Here is a 24,950-nt window from a genome sequence, read left to right as displayed (position 1 = left end):
ATGTAGGCCTATGTGTCCATGGCAAACCTGGAGTGTGTGTGTGTGTGTGTGTGTGTGTGTGTGCGTGCCTGTACACATAATATCCAATAAGCATGAATGTTTGAAATGTTAACAGCCACAAGTGCTGCCTGGCTTCCTAGTAATAAAATACCGTCTCAAAAAAAAGTGTAAATCATATTCATCGTATTAACACTGTTGACGTTGTTTTGAACGTCAATTGTTGATTCTGTAGTAAAGTTCAGTAGAGTACGTGAGCGTGGGGGAAGTCGCTTTGCGGTGTCCGGATGTGGACGTGGCACAGCGCTGCAGCAGTTCCGCTGAATGTCCGCTTCTGATACCAAGAAGGGATTAGCGAGAAACACCCCGGGACGACATCGGCTTCACAGTTCGTCTGCCACCGGGTTTCACCGTTTTGTCCCGAACAGAGGATAGCCTTACTATTTACAACACTTGGGAGGTAGGTTTCGATTTGAAACCAGTTAACGTTTGACATCCCTGGCCGGCTTGACAGCGGAGCTTGCCTTTTGCTACGTTTGCTAATGCTAGCTAATGCTAGCTAATGCTACGGTACGGCTAGCATCCCTCTGTGAAATAGCTGGCGGTTACTAGCTTAGCTAACGTTAGTAGGCTAACTCCTGCTACCTCCGGTTGTGGCGATTTGGTCACAGCTGATTCAACCACTGCCCCTGTCATCATGTTTCAAGTAGTCTGGTTGCTAAACGTTAGCAAGTTAGCTTAGCCCCCATGACTTGGAAGTTTGTTAAATCAAAGATGCAGAGTACCGCCTCGTCCTACGGTCCAGACTCGTAACAGTTAGCCATATCAAGTGTTGGCCAGGCTCTGTGTTTTTTAGGATTTGGTTGACATGTCTTGCTAACGTAAGCTAGCTAGCGAGCTGATTGTAATGCGGCACTGAGGTTGTTCTCGTTAGCGCACTGCTACGCTCGCCAGCCTTTCTCGGCTTTGCTGTTATTGCTCTACCCCACTGAAGCGGGCGGTTGGCTTTCCTGCCACTTATTTCCTATTCTCAAATATCACATTTTGAATAACTTGTGCAGTGTTTGGCTGAAATTGGTAACCCAGTTCCATGATTGTGCGACCCAGCCAGTGGAGCAGATGTGGGTCACTCAGTAGGCCCGACACACTAAATAGCTGTACGGCACCAGCGATTGTGTTTCTCGTTGTGGCACCTGCACTGCTGAATTATTAAAAGGCCCCGCTCGTTTAGCTCGTGTTTGTCTGTTAGATGATACTCATCTCTCGGTCATATAAGTTGGGCTAGTCTCCAGAAGCCAAGTGAGAAAACAACGGCACTCGTGTACCTCTGTTAGCAAGGTTGAAGTTGACATGTGATACGCAGGAGTGTTGATGCTCATAAAGTTTACTGCCTCTCTACGTTACCTTCGGGAGGTCTTCTCATGAGTCGACTGTTGTGATCTGTAAATGCTTGAACGTTACTAAGACGCATGCATGAGTCCTGCAGACGTTACACACTGTCTTCAAAGTATCAGGCATTTCATCTCCTCCTCATAGATGACAGAGTTACGTTATTAGTTACTACCCCTGTGGGTTCTGTCTGATTTCCTTCAAATGACTGTTAATGTTTAAGTTTAATCCAGTTTAACCTACTTTTGTTAATTTTAGCTTTGTACTGCCTTCCATTTATTGTTTCTCAGTGTGTGTGTGTGTGTGTGTGTGTGTGTGTGTGAACGCAATGATAAGTGACTAAGATTCAAGCTGTGGGTGAGGCCAAGGCAAACATAAAAAGCTAATAAAGGTGTCCCAAACCAGGAAGTATTAACGTCATGAGAAAGTTTGACTGTAGAAAGTTGTGGGATGAAGAGCTGTGCAAACTGAAAGTGTCTTTCATGCTTTTCCTGTTTGTGAGTTCAGGTGCAAAATGCTGACAAACTCAGTCGGGGCCAATTATGTCTGCTCAGTACTGCCTTCACTTCTCTCCATCTGTTGCTGGTGGAAGACAGAAAAACTTTCCCATATGCTGAACAACATTAAACTGAACTGCGTAGCGCTTTCTGAAATGAGAGAGTTAAAGTAAACATTCCTCCTAAGATCGGTTGTTTGTGTTTTATGAGTTTCTGTCTTTCGTCCACGTCTTCCTCGTGGAGCGAGGAGCGATGTGTGGGCAGATTGTCTCTGCTCCTCCTGGAGAGACATGCTGTACTTTCACGCTCAGAATTCAAGACCGTCACAACAGTTTTTATTGTTTCATAACCTTTATGTCTCTCAGGCTTTACACTCCAGGTGTTCTGCTATTAAAAACTCTGTTTAGAGTCTGGAAACAGGTTAAATAAGTTCAGACTTAAATTGTGATGTTGAGTAATTTCTTATGATTGTGTCAAAATTCCATCCAGATTTAGGGATGAACTAAAGATGAATGTAAACCAGCACACTCCAATGGCCTCTCCATATGGCCAGCCCCAGCCTGGCTACGGTCAGCCCGGCTACGCACCCCTGGATGGGGGATACCCCGCACCCTACGCACCCTACAATGGCCCTGTCTCAGCCTACCAGACCGGAGCTCCACCACAAGGTAAACTGCTTCTTCTGTACAAGTTTGCGTTTGAGTGAGTTGAGAGAGAGACAGCAGGTCGGCTGTGATGCTCTCCACGTGTTCGAGCCATAACCTTGGGTTGTCCTTCTACCTGCTTCCCGCCGCGTGATTGTTCATGTATGTGTGAGAGCAGCTCTGTGCATACTAATCTGAATCTTGACTGTCCTCTCATTTCCTCACGTCGCTTTTACACATTTCCCTACATCTCTCTGTATTTTCCGTCTTCCCTTGTTTTCTTGTATTTCAGGTTATTCTCCTTTCACAAGCTTTCCCTCTAAGGCTGTGGCTGCCAACCCAGTCTCTGACCTCTCCTCTCCTCTTGACTTAGGTAACTGCCTCCTCTTGTTCTTGCTCATTTCACACTCCACATGCTCTGCAATCATCAAATCCTCTCTGTGCCTACATGCATTATTCTCGCAGCCATGACCCTTTATCAATGTGCGCTACAAAAAGACCTTTTCTATCTAACACAAGTGATTGTTAAGCATAGCAGCCAACCAGTTACTAACCTTTTTATTACTGCTTATCAGCAGAATTTTTCAACATTTGTATCACCTAGAAATGTGAACAACACTTTTATTACATGATACAATAGATGTTCTAAATTCTATTTATTTTCTATATGTTCACATATTTTGTTATTACAGTGTCCAGCAAGGAAGGGAGAGTGGTTTGTTTGCGAGAATTGTCCGACATCTGGTGTTTATTTCCAGCCTCGATCAGAATACTGGTCCCATAAATTTAACTGACCCTCTTAGCTCACAGTCTCCGCTAGCCTGGTTTCAGTATGTCGTCTGTGCTCCTAACCCCAGAGGCAAAGTGAGGGAATGTAACCGGTTAGCTCTAAAAAAGTGTTTGGGCACCACCGTGGCCTATAGCCATGTTTAGCTTGCTGCACTAATCTTGTCACATTAGGAAGATTGATTTCAGGATTGTTTGTAGCAGGGATGATTATGCCTTTTGCAGGTGTGTGTGTGTGTGTCTCATCTTTTGTCCCTGCTTTTCAGGTCCTGCCAGGGGTCCTCCTGCCTCTGGAGCCCCACCAGTCTCAGCGCCTCAACCATATAATCAGTACAGTCACAGTCAAGGGGACATGCAGAACGGACCCCCACTTATGACACAAGCGCCACCCAGGTAATTACCTGTTGATTGTTTGTTCAGAGAGGTGTATTTAGGCCTCGGTCGGACTAGAATTCCATTTTTTTATGCATGTGCATAAAAGTTTTGTATTCCTACTTGAGGTGCGTTCACTTGTTGCAGGTTATTCAAATTCTGCAGCTTTCATTTCACACGTTCAGCTCATTCAAGCGGGTGACAGGATCCATTTAAATACACCAAATAACTGCACCGAGGCTGTGTGAAACCTCAGGACTTGAGCTCCTTCAAGCAGACTGTCATGTGGTTAGTTAGGAGTGAAAGTGGGCTCCAAACCAGCCAAAGCAAATTATGGAAAAACGCACTCAATGAGACGTGTGTTTAGCGACAGATTATGAATTGTAATAGACAGCAGTTGCTCGTGCTCGAAGCGCCCAGTATAGAAAATTAATTAAGAGAGAAGTGGAGATGCAGCCGCTGCTGATATTCAGTTTTCCTTTTTCTTTTAGCTCCAGTGCTGCAAATACTGCAGACAAGTACATCATGCTTGGATATTATTCTCCTGGCTGGAGCTGCTGTAAGAAACTCTAATGTCAGGATGAGCAATGTTATCAAGGCTGCCGAATAAATGATTTACCTTTTCCACATGGATTTGTAATTGAAGCTCCAAGCTGTAGTTCAAATGCAGGTAGTTCAATAAGTATGTCGTATTAATCAGTGTGTCCACATGCACTGTAATAACCTGGTGCCTATAAATCCATGTGTACATGCAGCAGGTCAGTAGTCGGATTTTTCCTCCATCCCGACAGCACCTTGGTGGCATGGCTTTCTTATTTTAACCGTATTAAGGATAGAAGATGCTGCGTCAGTCGGGCCTGACTATTTTTGTGTGTATGTGTGTTGGAGCAGGCAGACAGAGCGGAGCCTTCCCTCACAGCGTTACTGCGTCTCAGCTTTACAAATACTCAAATGTTCGGCTGTGGAAATGGTCCTTTGTAGATTTCTAGACCGTCCTTTGTGTTAGTGTCAGTTGTAGTCACACTTTGGATGGAATAGAGAACCTGTTGCTATGTAATTTCTTTTTTCTCATTCAGCTGCTCCCCTGCTGCTTTCTCTCTTTGTCCTGCGTATGCTTTCATTTGAAAAAGACGATCAGAAACCCGGTTACTCACATACATGACCGAGAAATGTGAATCTTTCTGAAGAAATCTGCCTACTATAGACGACTGAACGTGACCTTGTTACCTGAGTGCAATGAAACATACTGAAAGATTTGGTTTTTCCAGGCCTGCTGTGTCTCAGCCATACAACCAAGGAGCTGTGAACCTGTCAGGGCCACCACCTTCCTATCCCCAGCACTACGGGCCCCCACCCACGATGCAGCAGGTCACCAACCAGATGACTGGGATGCAGATCACCTCGGGCCCACCAACACCCGCAGGGCCAGGATATGGTAAATTTGGATGATTTAAGCTGTGATTTACTCAGTAGTCTTAATGGTGAATGAACAAACATATCGTAGCTTCATGTGTCACAGACTTTATTTCTGTCTGTCGCTCTCTCCTCAGCTCCACCTCACAGCTCGCAGCCACCTGTCAGTACCGCCTACTCAGCCGCACCTCCACCCTCTTACACCCACGCCCCTCCACCCTCGTCCTCTGCCCCGACCCAGGCACCGCCTCCCAGTGGTCCTGCAGCTTCTCAGCAATACTATGGAGGCCCGCCACCTCCTTCTCAACAGCCATTCAACTCTTCTCTCCCCCCTACCTCTCAACAGCAGTTCACCTCTTCAGCACCGCCACCTCCTTCTTCTCAGCAAAACTTTCCTCCCTCTTCTTACTCGGGTCCCATGCCTCCACCCAGCCAAGCTCCTGCTCCCACAGTGTCCCAATCACAGCAGCCCTTCCCTCCGACCCAGCCCCCGTTCTCCTCAGCACCTCCACCTGTCAGCCAGCCTGCCTTTGTGTCCGGCCCGCCTCCCCCTGCCCAGGGCTCCTTCCCACCTAGAGCGCCCCCTCCTTCCTCTCAACCTGGATCTTTTCCTCCACCTGGTCCTCCTCCAACCTCACTCGCCTCTGGCCAGTACCCAGGCCCTATGCCACCCCAACAGCAGCCCCCTCCATCCCAGCCATCCCCCTACCACTCAGGTCCCCCGCCTCCCAGTGCTCAGATGCCTCCCACTTCCATGGCCCAGAGCAACCACCTGCCTCCAGGACCGCAGGGCCCACCAGGCCCCCCTGGGCCCCTGCAGCAGCCTCCAGCTCAGCCCGGCATGCAGGGAGGATACCCTCCTCAGCAGAATGGTGAGAGGATGACTGCTAAGTAGAAGCAACATGGATTTCAGTTGTTTTCTCCATCACTAGACTGGTTTCCTGTGTTCTTCAGGTGCGTTTGGGCAGGTGAGAGGCCCTCAGCCTGGATATGCAGGCCCTTATCCCGCACAACCAAACTACGGAGCCCCTCCACCAGCGCCGGCTCCTGCTCCCCCTGCACAGAAAAGACTTGACCCAGATGCCATTCCTAGCCCGGTGAGCACACACAAACACACACACACACACACACACAAACCCCCACTTGTCAAAGCCAAAGTCACTAGTTTAGGACACAACACCCATGCTGATTGTCGATCTCTGCCCATTTCTGTTTTGACTGCAGTGACATTGCAGGATTTGCACACTACTTCTTAATTAGGTGCACCTGTGCAGTCTAATGCAGTCCAAAGCAGCTGCTCTGCCATAAAGTCTACTGTCATGACACCTATAGCGTTTTCAAATTTAGCATTGGGGACGTAGTAGTGGTGGAGCTCTGAACTGCATTATATTCAGAGGTGTTTCTAATATTCTGACCCCCTCATGTATGTAAATGTAGTTCAGTAAACACCACCTATGATTATGACCTTAGTAATAAACCTGTAATTGAATTTGCACATCTTCTGCCAATGTCAACAAAAGCTGAACGTTATAAACTTCAGAAGGATAGAAGTCATGGCAGAGCCGTTATATTAAACTCCGTTAGATTGTACAGCTCTGTCTAATAAAGTCACGACTGAGTGTGCATGATTTTCAATGTGCCACTTAGGGCTGGGCAATAACTCTGTATTATTAAACTCCATCCTTTATACTGAACTGGATTTCTTATGATGTTATCATAATGTAATATCATGATCACCAGTTCTGTCATCTAAATGTATGATACCAAGCATTTAGAGTTCATTTTTGATTAAATGTAATATTTTTGTGAATATCATTATCATATAACACTCAGTTTTACTGCAGTATTGCAGTTGCCTTTATTATTCAGTCCAATAAGAATCATGTATCTGGAATTGGGTAATGTTTACTCTCTCTCCTGTGATGTGGGACAGTAATGTTGTCTATTGTTATTGTCTACATAAAGCTGATCTCTTAAACATTAACCTCAACCTGGAACATCACATTCACTACTGGACATCATCATATATGTTGATGTATTGATTATTGAAAATGCCCCGTATGATTATCTTGATATTGCCTCTGTGAGCTTCCGTAGCCTTCTTCGCATTTATAGCTGCTTAGCATGTGTGCTAGGCTAGGGGTAAATTAGTCTTCTCATGCTTGACCGTCATAGTCTTCAGTACCACTAATCTATAATCAATCCTACTGATCAGTGTCTGAATAACAGTGCTGCCTGCTCCTCAGCGTAGTCTCACTGAGTTTTCTCTTCTCACACTCCTTTTTGTATTTTCACTCTTTGTATTTATTTATTTTGTCCTGTTTTGCACAATTTGCTGGACAAACTTTTGAATGTAAAGCAAGCGTCTGACATGCCGGCTGTGCAGAAATCAAGACATAGAATAGATCCAGACGCTATCCCCAGCCCAGTAAGTTTCCTGTGTGCCTGCCTTTTCCTCTGCTTCACCCTGTCGCCTCCGCCCGCTTGTACTAACCCACAGCCTCCACCTCCTCCTTCTTCTCCTCTCACCCCTCAAAGTCCGAGATAGTCACGATGTGAGAGATGTGCTCCTGTTGGAAATAAGAAAAGTGGAAATGGCATTGTTGAAAGGCGTGATAGTAGTAGTTTGGCGTTTCAGTAGTAATGGGTTTTTGCTTTCTGGCCAAGAGTAAGATGAGAAGATCGAAGCCACTCACATGCCTGTGCACTGAATATGAAGCGACTGCTGGCAGCCAGCTAAATTAGCTTAGCATAAAGACTGGAAACAGGGGGAAACACCTAGCCTGGTTCTGTCAAAATGGTAACAGTCTGCTGACCACCACCTCTACAGCTCACTGATGAACATGTTTGTTAAGCGTAAAAGCTGACAAATCAGTGGGGAACTCGTAACTTCCCAAAGTCTCTGCTAGCCTCCTTCAGCTGGTTGTGTGTTATTAATCTTCTCATCCAAATCTTGGCAAGAATGTGAATGAGCTTATTTCTCAAAATGTTGAACTGTTCCTTTAAGTACCCTGTTTCTGTGTAAGAGGCTGTTGGGAGGCTTCACTTTAAATAAAAGTCATATTAATGTGGCCTTTCTCAGAGTAGTAATAATATTGATAAGATGTCTCCCAAAGATATGTCTCCATGTAAAGCAATCACTTGAACTTACCATCACATGCATCCCACACCCCCCCGTGTTGGTTGTCCTTGCTGCCCCACTCCCACGTCACTGTTCATGTGTGTTTGATCGGGACTTTGAGGAAGCTTGTCTTAGTTTTGATAACTTGAGAGCACTTTAGTTTTTAGGGTCATCAGGCTCCGACAGACACCCCCTCCAAACCTCCACTCTGTGCTGTGCATGCTCGCCTGCAATGTTTTCACTCACCCACAGTTCCTTGCATTAATGGCATGCCTTGATGAATTCTGCTTTTTTCCTGTGGGTGGTCATTTAGCTTTGTTGTTAAGTCCAATATCATATTTGTGAGTGTACGCAAACTCCTTCAGCATGAGTCTGTGCTGTACGTCTCCTGGCTTGACTCGGACATTTTTTCCACAGATGTTGGTGGGTTTTCAGTGTGTGTTTAGTAGTCGCAGGTGTGTCATGTGCACTTACATGTGTGTATTTATGCTGTAAACGTGTATGAATGTGATGCATTTGTCCCCCTCCCTGCCGCTTAGATCCAGGTAATAGAGGATGACAAGGCTAAGACCACTGAGCCATTTACCACAGGGGTCAGAGGTCAGGCCCCACCGCTGGTCACTACCAACTTCCAGGTCAAAGACCAAGGTAGGTTCTGCTTCCTGTGAACACATTCATATCTGACATCTTTCCATCTGAGAAATGTTTGTGGACCATGTAGAGATTAATGGAGAGTCTGTGTCTGTCTTCAGGGAATGCCAGTCCCAGGTTTGTCCGCTGTACGGCCTACAATATGCCTTGTACAGCCGATATGGCCAAGCAGTCTCAGGTGCCACTGGCCGCCGTCATCAAGCCCCTCGCCACGCTGCCGCCAGATGAGGTGAGCGATGCCCCCTCCTCTTTCCGCTGTCTCTGCTGTATTATAAATTTAGTAAGCCCTATTTAGATGAGGCTCTTTTGCTGGACTTTGAGCTGTAGCTGTTCCTGCATGGCATGCTGTCAGGGGGAAAGAAGCAGGCAAGATTAAGTTTCGACCTCATGCAGGATGCAGTAGGTTGATAGTCAAAAGATTTTGGGCTCAGCGTCTGCCCTCTGTGGTTTGTATGTCCACAAACATACTTTTAGTCATTCATCAAGCAGAAATGACAAACATGCACTGTTTCAGCTTCTCAAATGTGAGAAGTTGGTGCTTTTCCTCATCATGTATGTAAATCCCCACTCACACAGGTCTAATACTGCCTCCGTCTCTGATCTTAATCCCATGCAAATCTACCATGTCTGTAATTTCTAAAGTAAAAATTCCACTGCGAATTACAAATCATATTTCAAACACAGAGTCTGCCTGAGCCTCGACATCAGATCCACGACATAATGTCAGTAATTCAAGTAAAATGCAGACTTCACTTACTGCACCGCACAAAACACAGATGTTGGGGGTTGTGTCTAAATCACATGAGGTCCTCTGGTAATACTAGTCTCGTGTGAACAGGGCTGTAGTAAACCTTGGTTGTTGGATTGTTTTTATGTTTCATAGACCAAATGATTAATCAAGAAAATAATTGGCAGAATGATTCATGGTTGCAGCCCAGCAGGTTTTTGGATTTTCATGACACCCATAACCTGGTTTGGAAAAGATTAGTTTTCAGGGCCATGCCTGATATGCAGTCGTTATCGCAGGATGCCTGTAATGTCAGAGGGATAATCTGTCTCAAAATCACAGAGGGGGGAGTAGCTGCGTGACCTTGTTTCATGCACTCGCCACATGTGTAACCATATCCATCTGGACTAGTTTTACATTGTATCATTTTGGCAGGAATAAAACTTTTCATAAAAGAGATTGTAAATATTTACCGACGCTGACATCACATCCTGTGTCAGTAGTTGCATCCTTTAGCTACCCTCGTAGCTCAATCGTGTGAATCAGCTTGCTTACTTCTTTCACTGCATCTCCTCTCAGAGCCCTCCGTACCTTGTGGACCACGGTGAGGGTGGTCTCATCCGCTGCAACCGCTGCAAGGCCTACATGTGTCCATACATGCAGTTCATAGAGGGAGGTCGCCGCTTCCAGTGTGGGTTTTGCAGCTGTGTCACAGAGGGTGAGTTTGTGTCCATGTTCGTGCATTTCAGCATGTTTTTCTAGACTGAGCTGACTGTGCTGATGTTATTCTTTTTCCCATAGTGCCTCCACATTACTTCCAGCATCTGGACCACACTGGTAAGAGGGTCGACTGCTATGACAGACCGGAGCTTTCGCTTGGCAGCTACGAGTTCCTGGCCACTGTTGACTACTGTAAGGTGAGTCCTAGGATCGAAATGGTTCCTTTGTGCAGGAAACAAACTTTTTGCTCGTTGCACTCATCATCTTGCAGTATTGTAAGTCGGGAACCAGATGAATGTATGCAAATACAGATGTTCAGACATATCAGTGCTACACCAACACGTCTCATCTCTGCACGTTGTAGTCTGTTTACATTTTTCCGTTGCTCACCGCTACGTCACATGTTTCATTGTCCTGATTGGTTGTAGGTCTGTCTAATTGTGTCCAGAAGTGTTTTGGTCTGCGCCTGCGAGAAACTGGGAAAACAGAAATGATCTGAGAGCTGGTGATGCCAAGCTAATGGTGTTGTAATGGTCCTCCAAATTCCAAATTATAGAGTGTGAAACGGATCATTTACCCTTGAATGATGACGTAATTCTCTGGAATAGAAGCTTGTTATATGCATTTCATTCATTTCATCACAGGTCAGAATCGAATAATAATGACAAAGCCATCAGCCACAATCTACAAAAATGAGGCAGTCAGTTATTATTCTTTGGATAATAAATAAAAGCAAAGCCTGTAGGCTGCTGTCTCAATTTAGTCTCAGTGGAACTGGTTTGCTCTGTATTTTGTTTCATGGGCATCAGTTGGGAAATGACTGAGTGCAGAGCAGCTTCTGTTGTCTGTGATCCTGATGGGTACTGGATTGATTTTGATATTTATGAGCTCACAAAGTGCTTAAACGTAAGGTGTTGCCTGACATTGATATACCACCCTGATGTCCATTTCTTTATCCTGATCCTAATATGATCCTAATTTCATACGAAGTGTTTGTTTCTCCAACAGAACAACAAGCTTCCTCAGCCTCCAGCCTTCATCTTCCTTATCGATGTGTCCTACAACGCTGTGAAGAGCGGCATGGTCAACATTGTCTGCCAGGAGCTCAAGACCCTCCTAGACTATCTGCCCAGGTACTCAAACACATGCGCACACACAAGGGAGCACTGGGGGGGAGGAGAGAATGAACGCGAAAGGAAGGAACTAACTGTGTGTTGAGCAACTAGGACTGCAACAAAGCAGGGATCAGTGAAGTTTTTCTGAATGTGAATCTGAATAAAAGGAACCAGTGAAGGAGAGAGGTGGAGCGGACAAGGAAAATGCTAGGACAGGAAGAAAAGAAGCGTGTAGCAAGAGGGAAAATTCAGCATGAAGTGAGGAGATAAAGAGGAAAGAAGGAAGCAAAGAGAGTCTGAAATGGAAAAGAGGGAAGCAGGAGTGGAAAGAAGGAAAAACATTATTTCCTCTTAAAAGCAAGGAAATGTTAGTCTATACGCTCATCTACAGCTCATGTCGGGATCTACAAACTTCTCCCATTTCAACGTCTGTTTGTGCTTTCAGGGAGAACCCAGAAATGGACTCTGTGGTGCGGGTGGGGTTTGTCACCTACAACAAGGTTTTGCACTTCTACAATGTCAAGTCGAGCCTGGCCCAGCCGCAGATGCTGGTGGTGTCGGACGTGTCAGACATGTTTGTACCCCTGCTGGATGGTTTCCTCGTCAACGTCAATGAGAGCCGGCTAGTTATCGAGAGGTAAACCAGACACACACATACACACTTTAACAAATACAGGAGGTGTGTGTGTGGACAGACTGTTTGATCTTGCTCAATGACGCGCTGTCTGTGTTGTCCAGTTTGCTGGACCAGATCCCAGAGATGTTTGCAGACACCAGGGAGACGGAGACGGTCTTTGGACCTGTCATCCAGGCAGGACTGGAAGCACTCAAGGTAAACCAGTGTTTTGTAGTTTTAGATTTTTTCATTAGTTTTTTTATTTCAATTCACAGCTGGACACGCGATGCTGAGTTTGACGTGCCTGGTGATTCGTGTGTCGCTGTGTGTCATTTTCTCAGGCTGCAGACTGTGCAGGGAAGCTGTTCGTGTTTCACACCTCTCTGCCCATCGCAGAGGCTCCTGGAAAACTTAAGAACAGAGAAGACAAGAAGCTGATTGGGACAGATAAGGAGAAGGTAAACACCAGTGATTGTCAGTGTGTGTTGTTGTAGCAGCTCTTGAGACTCCACGCTGACTCCCCTTCCTCTGCTGTCATCCTCAGTCTCTGTTTCAGCCCCAGGTGGGTTTCTACAACACCCTGGCCAAGGAGTGTGTCGCCCAGGGCTGCTGTGTGGATCTCTTCCTCTTCCCTAACCAGTACGTGGACGTCGCCACGTTAGGGGTGGTTCCTGTCGCCACTGGAGGTTCCGTCTACAAGTACACCTACTTCCAGGTGAGAGGAACTCGCTGACATTTCTCTTCGGTGTTTTTTGCTCCGATGGCTTTTTGTTGAAATGCCAGATGCGTCATTTTCCACTGTGTCACATGTAACTTTTGGTTTGTTTTCTGTATCCCAGGCTCAGTCGGACAAGGAGCGATTCTTGAATGACCTGAGACGAGACGTTCAGAAACTGGTAGGGTTTGATGCCGTCATGAGGGTGCGAACCAGCACAGGTGAGGCTCCCCCATTAAAACTAAACAGTCCATGTCTAAGAGATGTGTGACAACTGACTCCTCTGTCGCCACCCTCCCTGCTCCTCAGGTATCCGAGCGACAGACTTCTTCGGCTCCTTCTTCATGAGCAACACCACCGACGTGGAGCTAGCAGGCCTGGACTGTGACAAGGCCATCACTGTGGAGTTCAAGCACGATGACAAGCTCAGCGAGGAGACGGGGGCACTCATGCAGGTGTGCAACAAAAGCCTTTAAGAAGGGACCACATTTCACTTACAGCTTTACCTTCGATTACTTCCAACCCTGAGCGATGAGGAGTCAGATTACAGCTGCTTTTCATATCCAACAAGGTGCCACAGTCGACTGCAGTCACCTAATCTGGCATCAAATCAGATTCATGTTAGACATCTACAAGGAAAAGTCACACAAGACAGCAAACTGACTTCACTGAATGCATTGATACATTTTGTAAAAACTGACTGTGAGCACTTCCTAAACCAGTTCATCTCGTGTGTTTCCCCGCAGTGCGCCGTGCTGTACACCAGCTGCAGCGGCCAAAGGCGCCTCCGCATCCACAACATGGCCGTCAACTGCTGCTCTCAGCTGGCTGATCTCTACCGCAACTGTGAGACTGACACCATCATCAACTTCTTCTCCAAATACGGTGAGGAGCGGCTCGCGCTGTAGAATATCTTCTTTGTTATTCAGTGTCAGTACGACTGGGGCCAGAGGGGCACGAACGAGACGAATGTGCACATCCATCCTCGGACTCTAAACATGAACGAGGAATCACATACCAGCAGCCACTTGTTTCATAATGTTAACTCCTGATGGTTGATCTATTGATATTGTTGCTATGTTTGTATATCTATATACGTGTGTCTCTGTGTGTTGCAGCTTTCCGTGGCGTCCTCAGCAACCCCACCAAGGCTGTGAGAGACACTCTGGTCAACCAGTGCGCTCAGATTCTGGCGTGCTACCGAAAGAACTGTGCAAGCCCCTCGTCAGCTGGTCAGGTACTGAATCTCTGTGTGTATGCCCAGCAGACATGGCTTCCACCATCACTTAGAGGAATTCCTGGTGTTAAACAAAGATCACTTTCAACATTTGGAACCCCTTTGGATCACGTTAAATGTCTGATTTATAAGACTGATGGTTTGTTGTATTGGAACATAAATAAATTCAGAGCACAACCCACTAATAATACAAATACCAAAGTATCTCAGTGTCTCAGATGAAGTTATGAAATTCTGTCTTTACACATATTTGCACATCATTAAGTGTCTTTAAGTATTTACATCCCCGTATGTGTGTTTTCCAGCTGATTCTCCCGGAGTGCATGAAGCTGCTGCCGGTTTATCTGAACTGCGTGCTGAAGAGCGACGTGCTGCTGCCAGGAGCCGACGTCTCATTGGACGACCGGGCGTACCTGAGGCAGCTGATCAGCTGCATGGACGTCACAGAGAGCCACGTCTTCTTCTACCCCCACCTGCTGCCGCTGGTGAGACCACACACACACAAACAGCAACACAGAGCAGACTTTCTGAGGGTGCCAGTCAGTGTCCCGGACAAATGGGAGAAAATTCAGTCAGATCTGTGTTTGTGGGCCCTGCTTTCGCATGTTTTTGTGTCCAAGTGACTAATGGGGACAATTTTTGAAATCAGTCCAGTATTGAGTGAGAAGCAGACGGTAATTTAATCCCTCTGGGCGTTCGCCTGTCTGTGTACATCCGCTAAATGTGTTTGGTTTTGCCACTGACGGACTCAGATTGTTATTCTAAGTGTATGACAACATCATGGAAAGGACCCCACAGAGATGGACCTTTTCTGTTAAACCAGAAACATCCGATGTGTCGCGCTCGCTTTACTGTATTATGTAGCCCGGGTGGAATGTCAAGCGTCCTCACTGAAACCTGGCAAACTTGAAATATCATCACCTGTGTGAAAAGGGGTGTTTTATATACAGGCAGAGGCATTTGTGTGATCATCAAAGAGGCCAGACTCATATTTGATATGCAGTTTCATTACAATAAGTGTTTGCTGCTCTCTTACTCAATATGATAATAGCCTGTGTGTTTTTAATAATACTGTTTCCTCAAACCAGAATAAATCTGCATAATCGTGCTCTTACAGAACAAAGACGCAGACGCAGTGCTTTTTGTGATGACGATGATGATTTTGAACTTCCCCTATCACTATTTTTATCATTTGTGTGTAATCTTCTCATGTCGGCAGCATTGTGGGCTTCAGCCCTGTTAGAACCGGAGTTTGCGCTTGCATGTATTTTATTCGCTAAAGCAACACGTTCAGTGACTCCTGAATTGTTGTGTTAATTTTATAAACAAAAACTATGACTTAATATGTGTGTCAGCAACCTTTCTTGACTAAGACGAGATGATGGCGACACTGTGTCGAAGTCATTAAGCACAAACTGTGACGAACAGCAGGCAGTATTAATGAACAAAGACGAGGCTAAATTGGAGTTTAGAAAATAAAACTGCAAAAATCTCTTTATTTTTGACATCCTATTGTTGCAGCTGAAACCTGAAAGAAAGAGAGAAAAGACCGCTTGAAGGTCCTTTTTTAAACAAACATTTTGCCCTTTTATTGATTTCTAGATTCCAGATCTTAAATGGCACCTTTTTGGGCTGCAGTGTCGGGGACAGGAAGCCTTTCTCTTTTTTGTTTAAACAGCTTTTTCCTTCTTACACATTCTAGTCTTTTACAACACAATATTTACCAATAATAGGAACAGACAGGAGAAAGGATGTGCTGCAGCTGTGTGCTGTTCCTCAGATCAAGCAGTACTCATGTTAGCCGAGTAGGAAATGAAGTTATTTCACTGAAAGCGCTGTTCGATTAGCAGCAGTCGACCCTGACATTCATCGTAATTAACACTGCTTCTTCTCTTCGACTCTCCAGATGAAGTTGGAAAGCGGGTCGTTGCCAGTGGCGGTGAGGGACTCGGAGGAGAGGCTGTCTAAAGGCGGCGTTTACCTCCTGGAGACGGGTCTCCACCTCTTCCTGTGGGTGGGAGCCAGCGTTCAGCAGGAGCTGCTGCTCAACATCTTCGGCACGCCGAGCTTCAGCCAGATAGACCCGAGCCTGGTGAGAGGAGGCAGATCTGCTTTCGTGTTGCGTTTGTTGACCTCAGCCGTGAGCAGTGAGCTGCACCTGAAGAGCTCCTCTCCAGTTTTACTTAGGTTTTATTCCCCGAACAGCTTCTGCTGTCTCGCCTTCTTCAGTGTGATGAATAATTGGAGGCCGTTTCCAGTTTCTCTCTGTACACTTCATCGATTAGTGATGTGATAAAACAGATAGAAAACAGTTTTTTTAGTAAAGTATGACATTTAATCTTAACCTGTGGCTAAAAACAGTTGAATTTCCATTTATTTCAAACAAAGCATCGAACTCCATAGTCTCTCAACTCATCCTTTGAACGCTGCAGTAAGAAGGCGACACTTTTTGTTTAATTACCGATAACTGTCAGCGTGTGTGTCTAATTTGTGAATGTCGCTGCTGTTTCAGACAAGCCTGCCGGTACTGGACAACCCCTTCTCTCAGAGACTCAGAGAGATCATCGACTCCTTCAGAGCTCAGCGATCGCGATACATGAAGGTGAACTTTCTCTTTTCTATGTTAGCCAACATAACATATATGTTGAATTTAGAGAGCTGCTTCCAATGGCTCTAATTACTGAGTGCATTATCTGTTATTAATGAAAGGGAAATTAATGGTATACAGTAAGAAATAAGTGTGTGCTGCATTCACCTGCCTGATCTGCTGCTAACATAGCAGTGTGGTCACTGATACCAGCCCTCCTCCTTCACGCTCCCTCCTCCTCACACTCCTCTCTCCTCCTGTGTGCAGCTGATGGTGGTCAAACAGGAAGACAGGGCCGAGCTGATCTTCAGGCACTTCCTGGTCGAGGACAAGAGCGCCAGCGGGGGAGCGTCCTACGTGGACTTCTTGTGTCACATGCACAAGGAGATCCGCCAGCTTCTCAGCTAGGCCCGCAAACCCCCACCTCCACCTGTATGACCCCCAACCCCCCACCCCACCCCCCACCCCCCCCATTCACCGTTCCTCGTGAAAGAAAGCGCTTTATCTTTTTTTCTTTTTCTTTTTTTTTTTTTTTTAAAAAAAAACCTAATAAACTAAAGCTCTCCTCGCTGTCTGTCAGCTGAGCGTCACACATCAGCTGGCAGATCTTGTTGTGTGTGTGTGCATGTGTGTTAGTTCAAGTGTGTGTGTGTGTGTGTGTGTGTGAGAGAGAGTCTGATGTTAATAGAGCTTTACTCTGCCTCAAATCTACTGCTCCAACACAGCAGGAGCAAAATAACTGACGAGGGAGAGTAATGTATATACACAAGTGAACAATTATGTATGCAACAGAGTGAGTGAGTGTGGGAGGCGGCTGATGTTGACTGTAGTCGGTGAACTGTCTGTATTACTCGCACTGAAAGGCTGTTTTGGGTGAATGAATGACCCTCAGATAGCAAACACTTTTTATATAATTGAGTCCCAATAGAGTGAAGGACATCTACATACCAAGACGTAAATGGAATTAAAGAAATGCTGTTCTTTCTGTCGCTTCTCTCCTTTAATCATGGCCTTAGTACCCCCCCCCCACCCCATGCTGCTCCAATCATCCATGATGTGTGTGTGTGTGTGTTTCCAGATGGGAGAGGACTAGTCGCCCAGTGCCCGTTTCTTATTTCCCGGTGTGTCTCCAGGTGTGGGCATCTGAATTTAAGCCTAGAGTTAAAGCTCAGACTGGGGCCTGATGGCGTTTCAGCGACAGAAAGCATTAAAGAATCGTGTTGAAGTGTAAAATCTGGGTTTCGTGTCCACAGGTGACCTGAAAATAAAGGTGCGCAGGGCTGCTGCGACTCATTACAGTAACTGGTATGATCCAGATTTGTTTAAATCAGCTCCAGTTGAGTTTTTGTTATTGATGCAAACATCAGGCTCAGCCGTTCGGTCGCTGATGAACCAGATGTTTAGGACGCTTTCATTAGTTCAAAGTCTATGCAGCAAAGGGAAAGACCAGACACAAAATACAAGAACAAAAGAAAAAAGAAATGAATGACAGGTGTGAACTTTTGATCTCTGCATCACAGCGATGGGAAATCCTCTCCATCATCAGTTTCTGTGGATGGTTCTGACTGTGGAGGCTTAGTGCTGCAGACTTTATATTCATCAAAAGTTTTGATGTACAAAAAAAAAAAAAAGCGATTTCCAGCAGACGAATGAGCACAGAGTGACAGCGCATTAATGGACATCAGTTAACGTTTGCAGATTTTGAGTTGTCGCCGCACTGACAGTGTTCAGTGTGTAAATAAAATATATAATCTGTACAGAATTAATAGAACATAACAATTTTAAAGACCCTGCCTGAGCAGCTGTGGTTTGTTGATGGTTGGTTTCTCTGTCACAAATAGCCGCAATATAAAATCACGGCTTTTACTGAAGAGAGGAAGACGCCTCGACTGGCTTTTTGATATGTTTGTGTGCGTGTGTGTGTGCGTGTGTGTGTGCATGCGTGTGTGTGAGAGAGAGAGAGGGGTATGAGTGTGTGTGTGTGTGTGTGTGTGTGTGTGTGTGTGTGTGTGAGAATGTGGGGTCGGTCCTGGTGAATTTCTCCTGAGGAACAGAGGGATCAGCCAACACACACACACACACACACACGTGAGGTTAAATTTAGTCGTCTTCGTTGATCACTTTCTGTTCCTTTTTTAACAATGTGACTGTGTTTGTTTGGTGTGTGTGCAGCCCTCTGTTCCCTCTCTATGTTCACTGACCTTGATTGGCCCACCGTCTTGACTGTAATCTTAATTTCTGTTCCTTTTTTTTTTTTCTTTGATTTTTTTTCATTGCCTCTTGGGACTGCTAATAAAATGATTGTTGAAAGTGAAACTCCACCTTGGGGCCTTTCTTTTCTCTGGTGGTTTGGGCTCTTTTTTTTATGTCTTTAGCTTTATTACACATTCTACATGTACATGTTTTAACTTTCATCACGATACCTTGTGTTCATACTGCCAAACGTGGTGTCTAGATCACAGAATATGCAGTTTTTCCTCAGTGTTTTCCAAATCACAACTTTTTTTTTTCCCCCATTTACTCTTAGTATTCAGCCATGGTATCTGGTTTCATAAGTTCAGCTTTATGGTGCTCAGTGTTGGTTTGTCCACTGTTAACTTCAGTAGCTTTTTTAATGTAACTGTGAAATGTCCCGCCCAACATATACTGTCGTAACATTTCTTTAAAAAATAAGAATATACAGCCATGCTAGCAGCCAATGCTAACATCTGCATGCTGGTATGCTCACAATGACGCTTGGTGCTAACATGCTGATGTTTGCCATCTTAGTTCTTAGCATGCTAATATTTGCATCTGCGGCCACGCTAGCTAATGTCTGCCTGCTAATATGCTCACAATGACATTGCTAACACAATGAAGTTTAAAATATTTTGCTATGTGGGTGAATTGACCCTTTTATTATGTTTAAGGCTCAAGTGCAGGAGGAAAGAAAACATTTTATGTTACATGTCCTCAGTGAAACGGTCGACAGAGAGAATGTGGAGCTGTTCACCATGTCCAGGTAATAATTAGCACAAGTACATTGTGGAGTCCACCCAGCCGAGCCAAAACCCTGGGTAGACAGGCTCAGTGAAGGTGGTGTGGAAGGTGTGGAGGAGGGTCAGTGTACTACAGGAGACGCTGAAGAAGGACAGTGTCCCTGCTGCCCAGTCCAGATAGACTCCGACTTTATTAGAGCTGGGTGGGCCGCTGACAGCAGTGTTCATGCCGTTGTGCCAGGTCTTGTAGACATCTTTGTTGCAGTTCAGACCCCAGGAAGAGTCATTTTTGCCTAACCAGCTGTCATTACCCTCTCCCTTCCTGCACATCCTTCTGTAGGCGACTCCTATGAAAGCTCTCCCACTCCATTCTATCTCCCAGTAGCAGCGCCCAGTCAGTCCCTCCCTGCAGAGCACCTGTGTCCAGAAATCAAACCTGTCTGGGTGATCGAGGCATGGCTGTTTGGTCCAACGCCTTGCTTTCCTGTTTCCCTCAGACAGAGAAAGGTCTCTGTGTGCTGTGTTTGGGTCCAGGGTGAGTTTTTTGGTATCTGATAATAGATCAAGAATGTCAGTTAGTACATTACTCACTGTTATAACTTTAGAAGGAAACTGAAGTCCAAAGTGCTGGCTACTCACATTTCTTTGGACCTGGCTGAATCCTGGACTCACCACACTGTTCCACACTGAAACATAAGAAAAGACACTTGTATCATTAATAGAGGAAAATGCCACCAATCTAGCATTTCATTCCTTTAATATAAGATAATAATTCCATTCGATTCCAAAAAGCTGGCCAGCAGATGAATCATTCGGGCTCTAGTTGACACCACCACTACCTGAGCTTCCGCAGGCTGCATTGTGGGTCGTCTAGCAGAGCAGACAGCAGCTCCAGGCCTGAGTGTCCTGGGTGGTTGTAGCTCAGGTCGAGCTCCTTCAGACCAGACGAGTTCAAAGCAGATGCCAAGAAAGTGCAGCTTTCTTCTGTCAGTCTGCACAGGGACAAACTTCAAAACAGACACCAAGACATTTCATCCAGCTGATCTCCATGACAATGGCAGCATCTTGGCACTGTGCTGTATTCTGCTGTTAAATAATTCATCTGGCATGGGATTTCGCTCAGGGCACTCACAAGAGTATTTCAAGTTTACAGCAAGGACTCCCCAGTCCACCGCAGAGCTTCTTGACTCCTACATCCTCAATGTCATTGTCAGAAAGGTCCAACACTTTGAGCTGGCAGGAAGCTGAGCTGAGAACTGATGCCAGGACATCAGAGCTGTGCTCTGTTAGGCTGCAGCTCCTCAGTCTAAATGAAGAGAAAATAAAGACAATGCTAAAACCACTTGCTTAGAACTCCTAAATATAATCATCTTTATTTAATTTGTGGGAAAAAGAGACACTCTTGCTGGACACTGACCTGAGTGTCTCCAGTTTGCTGTCCTTCAGTCCATCAGAGAGCCGTTCAAGTCCTGCATCAGTCAGGTTGTTGTTGCACAGGTCCAGCTCTCTAAGGTGGGATGAGCTGATGCCATTCGCCAGCATTTCACAACAGGTCGCAGTGAGATTACACGCATTCAGGCTAATGTAGGAAAGGCAGTATGAGAAAGGTAGATAATGTCATAAAGAAATGGCCCCTTCTGTTGAGATTAGACATATTCTACTCATATTTAACTGCATGTTATCCCTGCTTGCAATATGAGCTAAGTAGCCTCTTAAAACGATGCAGATTTTAAATGTGTTACCACCCACAGACTGTCATACAATAGGCATCAGACTAGGACAATATATCAACATTTGGGGTATAACACCTGCAATAACCAATTTTTTGCCACTTGGGGGCAGCAGACACAATCTGAAAACACAACACTGACATCTTTAAGTTGATATGTGGTGAACTTGTGGGCAAACAGTTGCCTGTTACATCCAGGAGACATGTTATTCATTTGATGTCAAATTTCTGGCATCTTGGTGAATCTAAGTTCAATATTCACTCTCTTTAGCTCTGTTTATAGGCCTCCAGCAGCTCCTGAAGGATATGTCTGGCTCTTTAGCTTCTGCATACTCTAGTATGTTCATTAGCTAGTTGCTAACTTTGTCTATCTACCATTTGATGCTGGGCAGGAAGTGTTCAGTGGGATTTCTTTGCTTTTAACAGCTAGCTGCCTGCTGCGAATAAAAACAACAATGGTGGGAGTCATGAGATTGAACCAGAACAGTTCAACTGTGGGACGTAAAGTCAAAACAATGTGCTAAAAAACAGTAAAACGCTCCATAGAGCTGAGGGGAAGTGCAGAGTTGGGTGATAATTTTGACAGTTTGTTATTACGAGCAACACCTTTCACATTACCCAGTCATTTGATCCCTCATCAGTATGAAAGTATTGATTATAGCCTCTCTAATTTTGCACATTTAAATCCTTTTACACTGCCAAATAGAATATTTTTTACCTGTTATATATTCACTGCACCCAAGCAAATAATCTTGCTTCTGCTGCCAACAAGTGCTGACTTCATGGTCTTTCCTCACTCAGCAAGTCTCAAGTACAACACACCACACAGTCAGGGTTTTGAAAGCTTCTTAGATTGCTCTTTCTCCTTTTTAGAAAGAATCTGAGCACCGAAGCTGACTATCTTTAACATCAATGGCAGCAGATAAAAGCTTTAGAGCCTGCTATCCACCTTCGGAAAGCACTCACTTTGCCACTCGAGCGGTTTTCACCACAGGCAGCAGCCTCAGAAGACCTTCCTCTGACCGGGTGTAGTTGCTCAGCTCAAACACGCTCAGCTCTTCTTCTGATGTCAGCAGCACAAAGACCAGAGTGGCCCACTGGGCAGGCGACAGTGTGGCTTTGTTAAGACTCCCCGATCTCAGGTAGCTCTGAATCTCGTCCACAAGGGAGCGGTCATTCAACTCATTCAGGCAGTGAAAGAGGTTAAGGCATCTGTCTGGGGATGGACTCGTTCTAATCCTCTCCTTTATGTGTTTAATGATCTCTGTTCTTGTCCTTTGGTTGTTTCTGTTGTTGGTCATTAGATGCTTCATCAGAACCTGATTGGATTCCATAGACAGCCCCAAAAGGAAGCGCAGAAAGATGTCAAATTGTCCATTTTTGCATCGCAAAGCCTTTTCCACTGCTTCCTTGTAGAGGATGAGCTCTGATGAATCTCTGAATGGGAAGCGTCTCGAAGCAGATGACTTCTTAAGCAAGACGTTGAAGTTGTCATTGTTGAATTTCAGGAAGACGTACAACGCAGCGAAGAATTCCTGGATGCTCAAATGCACGAAGCAGAACATCTTCTCACTGCCCAGTGTCAGCTCCTCGTTGAAGATCTGTGTGTAGACTCCTGAGAACATGGACGCCTGCGTAACTTTGATACCACACAGGATGAGGTCGCTCTCATAGAAGATTAAGTGGCCCTTCTCAAGCTCTTTGAAGGCCAGTTCGCCCAGTGAGATGAGGTTACTTCTCAAGCAGTCAGCGTTTGACTCTCTTCTTCCAGGCAGCCTCTTCTGCATGTTGTCCACATACAAGGACAAGAAGTGTATGTACATTTGAGTGAGGGTCTTTGGTGTGTCTTTGCTGTCTGTAGTTGCCAACTTCTTCTCAAGAACACTCGCTGCCATCCAGCAGAAGACGGGTATGTGGCACATGATGTGAAGACTCCTGCAGGATTTCACATGTGCGATTACCCTGTTTGCTAAGGTCTCATCACTAATTTTCCTCCTGAAGTACTCGTCTTTCTGGGGGTTGTTGAACCCTCGCACCTCCGTCACAAGATCAATGTATTCCAAAGGGATCTGACTGGAAGCTACCGGGCGAGATGTTATCCAGATAAGAGCACAGGGAAGCAGTCTTCCCCTGATGAGGTTGGTCAGAAGCACAGCAACCGTGGTTTCCTGTGTCACATCACACATTATTTCACTTTTGTTGAAGTCCAGAGACAGGCGGCTCTCGTCCAGGCCATCCAGAATGAAGAGCATCTTGCTCTTACCGTTGACAAAGATTCCCGTGTCTTTTGTCTCAGGGAATAAGACACCGAGAAGCTCCACTAGACTGAAGGTTTTCTTTCTCATCAGATTCAGCTCTCGGAAAGAGAGAGGAAACACAAATTCCAGGTTGGTGTTTTCTCTCTCCTCAGCCCAGTCTAGAGTGAATTTATTGACAGATACAGTTTTGCCAATGCCCGCAACTCCCCTTGTGATCACAGTTCTGATGTGGTAGTCTCGTCCCCGCAGAGGGACAAAGAGGTGATTGCAGTGGATTGATTTCTCCTGGGCCACATGTGTCCTGGATGCCACCTCAATCTGTCTCACCTCATGCTCCTTATTGACTTCACCACTTCCTCCCTCAGTGATGTAGAGCTCTGTGTAGATCTTATTGAGAGATGTCTTGTTGGCTTCTGTCGTCATCCCCTCGAGCAAGTAGCTGAACTTCCTCTTCAGAGCAGCTTTCAGTTTCTGTTGACATTCTGCGATCCTATCATCTGAACGACAAAACGCATTCAAGGGTTGTTTAGTTTTTCCTATTTTTAAGACTTTCCTTCAATTTGTGAAATAACGCTGAAGAATTGGGTAACAAGTACTCACCACAGCTGTCTGCAGTGTCATGGTGTAATGCTTCTTCTGATGAAATGACAGACTCTGCAAAAGACAACAAAGCTCAGCAGAGCCCCAACCACAAGTCTGAGTCAGTCCGCCATCTTAAATATCTACCTTGGCCCGTTGAGATGATGCTGATGTTTAAGTTGCCAATGCTAGAACCAATGATGGAGGGAGCGACCACATTGCCTCCAGTCTGCGCGTTGAAGCTGGGATGAAAATTATGAACCACGGCCTGAATAGAGGAAACTGAATCTGAGAGAAACCACAAAACTCAGTTTCAGCAGTTTGTCACGAAAACAGACTGTAGTTTCAGACACGTCTGGCGCTTTTTAGGTCGTCAATTTGTTAGCTGTTTTTCAGCCAAATCTTATATTTACGGGTTTGGAACTGACCTCTTCCTTTGTACTCTTTTTTTGTCTTCATGACATGCTTACCTCCAGAGACCATATCTGTTTTATCAGAAACACTCTTGCACTCCATGTCTCGTGGCTGCAGCCTACATGATTTCTGTCAATTGACACTCCTCATAAATGGTCTTTATCTGGCCCGAGATGAAGACTTTCCTGTACAGATCCAGTCATTAACTGGTCACACAAACAATATTAAAAAGTAAATAACTTTCTTTCAGATTTATATCAAGGCTAATACTAAAATCCAACAGATTAAACGTTAAAGGAAATGCTTACCTGCTTCAGTAACAGCTGTAATTGCCATCGGATTCTCACACTGACAGCGACTGCTCATATGCAGGGGGTATTTTCATGCATGTAAGAAACTGCGTCT

At 45.4% G+C, this 24,950-nt stretch overlaps 2 protein-coding genes across 6 annotated transcripts; one reads left to right on the top strand and one right to left on the bottom strand.

Moving 5' to 3' along the window:
• The first annotated feature begins 300 nt into the window (after nucleotides 1-300).
• Nucleotides 301-18,903, top strand: sec24c (SEC24 homolog C, COPII coat complex component). Of its 4 annotated transcripts, XM_076760786.1 has the most exons (25): nucleotides 301-457; nucleotides 2,373-2,551; nucleotides 2,820-2,900; nucleotides 3,580-3,706; nucleotides 4,954-5,120; nucleotides 5,236-5,970; nucleotides 6,053-6,195; nucleotides 7,458-7,526; nucleotides 8,759-8,867; nucleotides 8,972-9,099; nucleotides 10,177-10,315; nucleotides 10,399-10,514; nucleotides 11,326-11,450; nucleotides 11,878-12,069; nucleotides 12,171-12,264; nucleotides 12,390-12,506; nucleotides 12,593-12,763; nucleotides 12,888-12,984; nucleotides 13,073-13,218; nucleotides 13,510-13,648; nucleotides 13,882-14,000; nucleotides 14,306-14,485; nucleotides 15,907-16,092; nucleotides 16,513-16,602; nucleotides 16,855-18,903. In XM_076760786.1, the coding sequence occupies exons 2-25, from the start codon at nucleotides 2,392-2,394 to the stop codon at nucleotides 16,993-16,995; spliced, it is 3,771 nt and encodes a 1,256-aa protein (XP_076616901.1). In that variant the 5' UTR covers nucleotides 301-457; nucleotides 2,373-2,391; the 3' UTR covers nucleotides 16,996-18,903. The 4 variants fall into 4 exon arrangements, with proteins under 4 accessions (XP_076616901.1, XP_076616904.1, XP_076616902.1 ...); XM_076760789.1 differs by lacking the exon at nucleotides 2,820-2,900; XM_076760787.1 differs by lacking the exon at nucleotides 7,458-7,526.
• A 319-nt stretch (nucleotides 18,904-19,222) lies between these two features.
• Nucleotides 19,223-24,904, bottom strand: LOC143339517 (NACHT, LRR and PYD domains-containing protein 3-like). Of its 2 annotated transcripts, XM_076760791.1 has the most exons (10): nucleotides 24,854-24,904; nucleotides 24,602-24,751; nucleotides 24,279-24,419; nucleotides 24,153-24,206; nucleotides 22,261-24,049; nucleotides 20,983-21,144; nucleotides 20,698-20,871; nucleotides 20,405-20,572; nucleotides 20,205-20,251; nucleotides 19,223-20,116 (listed from the first exon to the last, which is right to left on the bottom strand). In XM_076760791.1, exons 2-10 carry the CDS (start codon nucleotides 24,645-24,647, stop codon nucleotides 19,596-19,598), a joined length of 3,102 nt encoding a protein of 1,033 aa, XP_076616906.1. In that variant the 5' UTR covers nucleotides 24,648-24,751; nucleotides 24,854-24,904; the 3' UTR covers nucleotides 19,223-19,595. The 2 variants fall into 2 exon arrangements, with proteins under 2 accessions (XP_076616906.1, XP_076616907.1); XM_076760792.1 differs by lacking the exon at nucleotides 24,854-24,904 and having other exon boundaries at nucleotides 24,602-24,785.
• Nucleotides 24,905-24,950: the final 46 nt, after the last annotated feature.

The sequence above is a fragment of the Chaetodon auriga genome, chromosome 20 (assembly GCF_051107435.1).
Source record: "Chaetodon auriga isolate fChaAug3 chromosome 20, fChaAug3.hap1, whole genome shotgun sequence".
Lineage (NCBI taxonomy): Eukaryota > Metazoa > Chordata > Actinopteri > Chaetodontiformes > Chaetodontidae > Chaetodon > Chaetodon auriga.
This window is presented reverse-complemented; position numbering and strand designations above follow the sequence as displayed.